General features: G+C 41.8%; 1 protein-coding gene across 1 annotated transcript in view; it reads right to left on the bottom strand.

Moving 5' to 3' along the window:
• LOC103353447 (BCAS3 microtubule associated cell migration factor) overlaps window positions 1-1833 on the bottom strand; it is a 34409-nt gene extending 32576 nt beyond the window's left edge. The window contains exon 1 of the mRNA XM_008276434.1: window positions 1660-1833. Coding sequence (XP_008274656.1) covers window positions 1660-1810 — 151 coding nt within the window. The 5' untranslated portion in view covers window positions 1811-1833. The remainder of the gene's footprint in view (window positions 1-1659) is intronic.
• Between the last annotated feature and the right edge of the window lie 5691 nt (window positions 1834-7524).

Here is a 7524-nt window from a genome sequence, read left to right as displayed (position 1 = left end):
TTAAATCAAAGAAGCTCTTGTTCACTTAGGGGGGTGGGGGTGGGGTGGGGTGGGGGCCGAAGAGCACTGCCGCTTCCTAAACGAGTTAACCATTTGGATTGTCAGGGCCAACGGCATGTCTGCTGCACGCAGGAAGGCAGGAAGCCTCAAAGTGAAGCAAGGCGTGTGCAGATATGCCAAAAACTCGAGCACACAGACAACCAGAACATCCTACTGGTGTTGAGATAATCCATCACTGGACCTTGACCTGGCAGCACTGAATGCTGGGTGATGCCATAGTGAGGAAGTCAGGCTGCCTAACAGGACACTTAGCTGCACTGGAAACATTTATAATGAGGTTTAGAATGACTTTGAACAGGACAACGGTGACCCAGCTCACTAATTTTTTGTGTATGGCAGCATCACGACCAGGAGCTACAAAGCCTGTTGTGTGTTCATAAAGCACACAAGAAATGATCTTGCTTTAAAGTTACACTAATTTATATGATGCTACTTCTTCAAGACATTTTCTTACGTAGGTTTTTATATATTAGCCCTTTTCAGACATGGAATACAAAATATTTTTGTTTCATTAAGTCATGAAAGGAACAGCTTCATGAGATAGGCAGAGACACAGATGCTTTATTCATTCCCTTGGGGAAATTCAACAACCGAAGATGTTTTAAGTAGATGTAATGAGGGACAAAATTCCCCATCCATGTTTTGTACAAAATGTTATTAAAAGTTAATCTGAAGCTAACATTCAGACTTTGCCAGATCAAGTAGACGTCCGTTTGGTATGAAATTCCCACGTTGTGTTGGCTGCTGCTGTGGGTGGCACTAACAAGAAGGGGGATTTTTTTTATTTTTGCTTCCAAGAACATAAATTTGTATTAAAAACACTTATTCCATTAAACATGACAAAATATCCGCTTTACTAGTTCACCTCAGTCTACTGAGGTTTCATATTAGTCTAATATAATCTGAATATAAAATGTACGCAGCATAAGGACTGTGGCTTTTTCGTAAAATGTTGTATCTTGATAACAATACAGACAGATCACATCACTAAGTACGCACAATTAAGAGCTACACATAATTAAAAGAGCAAAAAATGAAAAACAAACACACTACAAAATTGTAGACCTACATGGTGACATCTGGGATTAGATTGCGTATCCGTTGATACGTAAATGATACAAAATCCAACCTAGTGAGACTGTATTCATCGTTTTTATGGAAAAGTGAGCAGGGTGCTTACTCAGACTCCCACTAATGGAAAGAGGTCTAAAGAATTGTTTCAAGTGTGATTTTTTTTCCTCTCGCACAAATGTCCTTAGCAACAACAGAGTATGAGTACAGACGACATCCTGTGCATTCTATATTTTTCTGCTTTGAAATTTTTACATCAGATTTGCTTTGTTTTTGTCATTTTAAAAGTAAAAAAAATCCTCACAACTAACCGAAGTTGGGTTAAAATAACCTGAGCAAGAACAATGTCACTGTGGTAACAAAAGGGCCCACTGCCTTGAAATACAACCCTTAGGTGAAAAGTAAACAGAAAATAGAGGAATGGAATATTTATTCATGTGGACACTTTTTCATGTAAAGGCTTTGTATATGTGCACGCATGTGTGTTTTAGAGAGTGAGTGTGTTTGTGTTGTCTGTCCTCTACTGACCTGTAGCAGAGCCTACTATATCCCTAGAGGGGGACTCAGACATGGCATCGGCCAGCCTCTCTCGCAATCCTTCGTCACTTGCGTCCGCTGACCCGACGTTGTGCCGCGGCACGCCGAAGCTCTCCGGCCAACTCCCGCATACCTCCAGCATAGTCACACCACGTCCATCAAACGGCCCTGTGAACACAAAAACACACACACACACACACAGCGTTAAGATTAGTATGATTACCAAATAGATAGCAAGATGGAACAGTAACAGCTGTGCCAGTTGTGTAATGTAATTTAGGGATGTCCTGAGCTGATCAGCAGGAGGGGGGCTGGGCTAGATCCAGACATTTTTAAGCTGAATTTAATTCTGTGTCTATGTTTAAAACTCTTCACATGAGACGCTTGTCTCACCATTATGAATGACGCAGTGGCAAAATTGCCTGTGAAAAAAAGTGTTTTATTTTGAGAGACATAAGAAAAAAATTACACCTCATACTGTCGGACTTCTCCGTCAGACATGCTTAGACTGTTTTACATGTTTTAGTCAAGGTCCACTGTGAAGTAAAAGCATCATAGTGCTGCTCTACTACGCAAAAACACAACTAATTAAGGCAAGAATCAAAGAGTAACAAAAAATGTGTTGAGTCTGAGCCTTGATTGAATATTTTAGTCAATATATTAAAGCCTTACAGTAGAAGATTAACTCCCATGTAAAGTATTAGCAGGAAAGAAAAGACACCCATGCCTTTGGATCAGGCTCCTCAGCTTACTTCTTGGAATGAGCAGTAGCAGTGGGTATGACACTAATTAAGAGCTTCTTCGTGTGATTAAGGGAGTCCTAATTGATATTACTTTGAAAATATGTGGATATCAGTGTTGGACTCAATTACTTAATCACTGTGAGGATGTGTCGTATTTACAGAAGAAAACACAGACTAAAAATGTGTAAAATGAGGACATTGCAAGACATGAAAAACTCAACATAATGCCACGACAAGGTGAAAATGAAGCAATAAGACGAACTGATGACAGTTTTTCTTTTTTATTAAAATGTGTTTTATGTAAAAAAAGAAGTTCGCTGCTAATGGTGTCTCAGCAGCATTTTTTGTTTTTTAATTTTATATAATTGTTTTCTGCAAGGTGGCTTGGTGGTTAGCACCGTTACCTCGCAGCCAGAAGGTCGCCGGTTCGCATCCTGGTGAGGACACCCGGGATCTTTCTACGTGGAGTTTGCATGTTCTGCCCGTGCAGCCTGGGTTCTCTCTGGCTACCTCCCACAGTCCAAAAAACATGTTGAGGTTAATTGGTGATTCTAAATTGTCCGTAGGTGTGAATGTAAGTGTGCTTGGTTGTCTGTCTCTAAGTGTAGCCCTGTGATAGACTGGTGACCTGTCCAGGGTGTCCCCTGCCTTCACCCTAAGTCAGCTGGGATAGGCTCCAGCCCCCCCACGACCCTAGTGAGGATTAAGTGTTGTACAGATAATGGATGGATGGATTTTCAAACGTATAGCTATCATGGAAGTCTTTCTTCAAAACTAAGAAATAGAGATTACCATTTTCAAGATATTTCTGTATTGACTATCTTGGCCAAGCATTGCTCCCTTACCACTTCATAAATGAATTTACTTCACACTAGTTCCACTGGAGTCCAGCAGATTAGCTGCCTTGGAGTCAGAAACTCACGCAACTAACAAACAACTTGTAAGCACAACACAATCTTCATGCCTGTCAGGTGAAATGCTCACAGGCCTACGCTGCACCTTAATCTTTTCTCCTTTCTGTCTGCCATATTTTCTGCAATCAGACAGATCTCACACTTTGGAGCCAGAGAGTCTGCAACCTGCTTCTGTGTGTGTGCTTGTGTGTGTGTGACACATCAGGCAGTCAGGCAAGCAGGCAGGCATGCAGACACTAAAACAACTGGTTTATTCTATTAGTGTGTTGATTTCACTGGGTCACTGTGCCTGCAAGCTGTAAGAGGTGATATAGGAGGATTTAGCAGCGGTCTTAGTACGGCTCTCCTGTGGCTGAGCATGTTGAAAAACAACACGTGACCTCACAAATTTAAATTCATCTTATCATCATCACTTTCACTCTGCATATCAGCATCTCTCTCTTTGTTGACGCCCAGGAAATATATAACAGACAGCAGACAGGGAATCGCTGAATCAAAAAAAAGCACAGAATCTTCACAATATCATTTTGACTATGACTGTTAACTGACGGGAAATCATGCATGAGCGGTGAATCAAACATGAAAGGAAGACTGAAACATTTTGTGGACTTTACAATTGGTGCGTCTAGTAAAGAGGTCGTATTGGGACGTATTTAGCCAAGGTTAGTACAAAGACTAGAAAATGGTGAAACTGCTAGCCTAGCAGTTGTGCCTTCTAGCTATTTCTTGACAAATACCCACTCAGCGCAGTGAGTGCATGCAGCATCTCAAAGGTCCTGTCCTCATAGTGGGGTTAGTCAGTTGGAAATCTGTGAAACATTATGCTGGCTACGTTGCTAATGCGCTCTACCTATGTTTATTGAGCATACATGGCAATATCGGCTATATTAGGAGGCAAACCAATCTCCTGGAAATCACAAATAAACCCAAGAACTCTCTGAAAAACATCCAGTTAATCCAAAACACTGCAGCCAGAGTACTAAAGTACACAGAGTTACGTAGGAGGCTGTGGCCCAGGTGGTAGAGCGGGCTGTCCACTAATTGCAAGGTATGTGGTTCAATCCCTGGTCCCTCTATGCTGAAGTATCCAAGAAACTGAACCTGAAGTTGCTCCCGATGGCAAGTGAGCACCTTAAGGCAGCTCTGTAGCCATTGTTGTGTAAGTGTAAATGAGAAATGCAGTGTAAAATGCGGGAGGGGGAGCTTTTTATAAGTGCAGACTCTTTACTTTTTTTTGTCTTTATTCAGAAGTGTGTTCTTTCAGTTTGAGAACATTATTTCTTCGTTTCACTTTCAGATTGTGTCATGTTTTCTCTTTAAACCCTGCCCACTTTCTGAAAAAGCCCCTGCTCAGGTGTAGATCGACCCTGCTACTCCTCCTCGATCTACACCTGAGCCCCTGCTCAGGTGTAGATCGACCCTGCTGCTCCTCCTGTTGCTGCATCAATGTCCGGAGCTTCAGTCTGAGCAGGTCTACTCGCACTCAGACTGCTTCTGTACACTCACAAAGCTTCTGCTCCGTCATTTGTGCTCACACTCTGGGATCTTTGTAAAATGACAGCACTTAGTTTTTTGAAATACTATTTCCTCATCTTGAACCGTGAACCTGATTCAATCTGTGTGAAGAAATTCTGTGGTTTCTTACTTCTTCCATCTCAGGACTACATGGGGAAATGTGTCTCAACAAAAGGAAAGCAAAAGGTAGTCACAGTATTTTAAAGCAAATTAAACCAAACTTCCATTGTTTTCTTGAAGAAATGAGTGAGACATTTAAACACAAATGAGTGAGGAGTTTCTGAATTTCCTTATCTGATATTGCCAAGCTGTGGAACACCAAACCAACACAACTGCTGAACAGCTCTGGATGGACGATGACTGTATTCCTATTTGTAAACACTTTTTTTGAATCTGGTTTTCTCTCTCAAGCAAGTGGACACGCACACAAAGGAACGTTTCTCTGGTAGCGGTGCAGGCATCAGCAAAACACCAATGAGAAGGCAGAAGGGATGACATTAAAGGAAAAAGTGAAGCTGATCCTTTTCTTGGAAAGACCAACATCATGTGTCTGTGTGCACATGCAGGAAGTAGAGAAGACATGAATGGAAACATATAGAGGGTCTCTGATAAATGTGAAAGATGAGGCAGCTAGATAAGAGCAGCACACTGAAGTATTCACTTTCTGGCTACAGCATCAAACTGGATCACTTGTGTATTCATCTGTAATTTGTTACACTGAATTTTAGTCACTGTGCCAAATTATTAAAATGAGCATCACAATATTATCACGAACGCCACGAGGGCCTGAGCATAATGTGCTTAAATCCTACCATCTAGCCACAAGGCTACCACACTAGGACTTATGCACACTTCTTTGAAAAGGCTGATAAAAATACTCAGGCATGTAAAACCTCAGCTCGAGGTTTTAGTGGGTTGTACCTCTATAAGCAATGAGCCACACTTCATTCTGCAACACTAAGCTGTCTTGTCCAGATGGGCCTTTACAGCTACAAAATTCAATTCAGCCTTTACAAAGACGCACACTCATATTCCCGTTATCCAGTATTAAATCAGCCAGCGTGCAAGACATAATAACATCATATCACCTCGAAGGCAAAACACAGGGTTGTTGTTTGAGGTACACACACACAGACACGCGCACACACATATCTGACAGGCTCTCATGGAAGGCTTTGAAGGAAGGCCTGCTGGCACTAAAGGGGAATCCTTAGAAAAATCAATCCTACACACACACTCACACAGGCGCTCTTTCTGAAGAGAAGTTATCAGGAAGCTGAGCCACCGTGTGTGTGAGAGTGAGTGTGTGTGATTGTATGCTTTTGGAGGTCGGCCTGTGTTATCACAGTAGGGAGCATGGAGGCCCGTGCAACCTCTCGCCCCAGCATTAGCACCTGTCACTGGGCTGCAGCGGAGCTGAGATTGGCCAGGCCTCAGGGCATATTCACATACACAAACACACACAGTAGTCTGCTCCCTGATAGCCGGTGAGCCAGGCAGATCAAAGGTTTTGACTGCTGTAACTTTTCTGGATGATAAGAGCTTGGCAGAAGGTTAGGAAGAGCTTGAGGTTTATCAGACCAGGCTTTGAACAAGATGGGTATTTGAAGGCTGATACTGATAGCTGTAGACTGAAACTACTGATGATAGTGCTGGAGTTCAGCAGTTATAAATCTTTCACAGGTCAAAATTTATTTCAATATAAGTTCAGCCTTTATTAGAAACAACTAGCTTACATTTGCATTAATGACAAACTAGCTTATGGATGACAAAATGCCTTTAATGGAGGTCATCAGAATCTGCATTCCAACATGCAGTACAAGCCTTCACAACTTATACAGTTAGTTTCTGCTTGATATTCATTTCAATGCAAAACGTCCCGTTACTGTGTCATCTCAACAGTGTCATTTTCCCGAGCCATGAGAAACACATTAGGACCAAATTTTGTACTTAAAAGACAGTCATTTTGAAAGTGACTCCCTGTCATAGACGACATGTACCTGCTAAAGCCAAAACAGCAGAAACCTGGAGGCCGTTTTAGGGCGGGGCTTGATGCTGATTGGTTAGACTTTGAGAGGACATTAAGTATCTTTTTTCTTCACTCTCAACGTACCTGTCAAGTGGCAGCGTTCTCCTCTGTAACATCACCATCAACAATGTAAAATTTTTCTGCACATAACAAATCTTCCTATGTGCTATAAAACTGGAGTTATGTTTAATTACTACTTATTGTTGTTTTGGTGCACTCTGAGTTATTGTTGTGGTTGAAGGTGGTGGATTCTTCATCATAATGAAAAGGAAAATTATGGATCCGTTGCCGTAAATGTTAATGCTGCCCCATGCCTGCCCCGAATTCCTGCAGTGGAAAAGAGCCTGATGAGGACGAAGGATTTTCTCCTCCATCACATTAGGAAGGGATCTCCTTCTTTATGTGCATCATAGCACTCAGTAACTGTTTCAATGTGATGCACATGTTTTAAAGGACAAATTTGAACCAGTCTATTAGTTGTTTGTGCCATTTTCTTACATGTCTTATGATACATAAATGCTTCAAATAACCTGAGGTGTATTTTCACCCTTCTGGTCTATTCTCTTCCACTGTACAAGTTTATCTAAAGTGCCAGTGTATTCCAAGATGCTGGTGACCTATTACTGGCAGTGAGACAGGCAGATCGTTGGTTTCA

Source organism: Stegastes partitus, unplaced genomic scaffold (assembly GCF_000690725.1).
Source record: "Stegastes partitus isolate 25-593 unplaced genomic scaffold, Stegastes_partitus-1.0.2 Scaffold72, whole genome shotgun sequence".
NCBI lineage: Eukaryota > Metazoa > Chordata > Actinopteri > Pomacentridae > Stegastes > Stegastes partitus.
The sequence above is the reverse complement of the archived record's forward strand: the minus strand, read 5'-3'. Positions and strand labels throughout refer to the sequence as shown.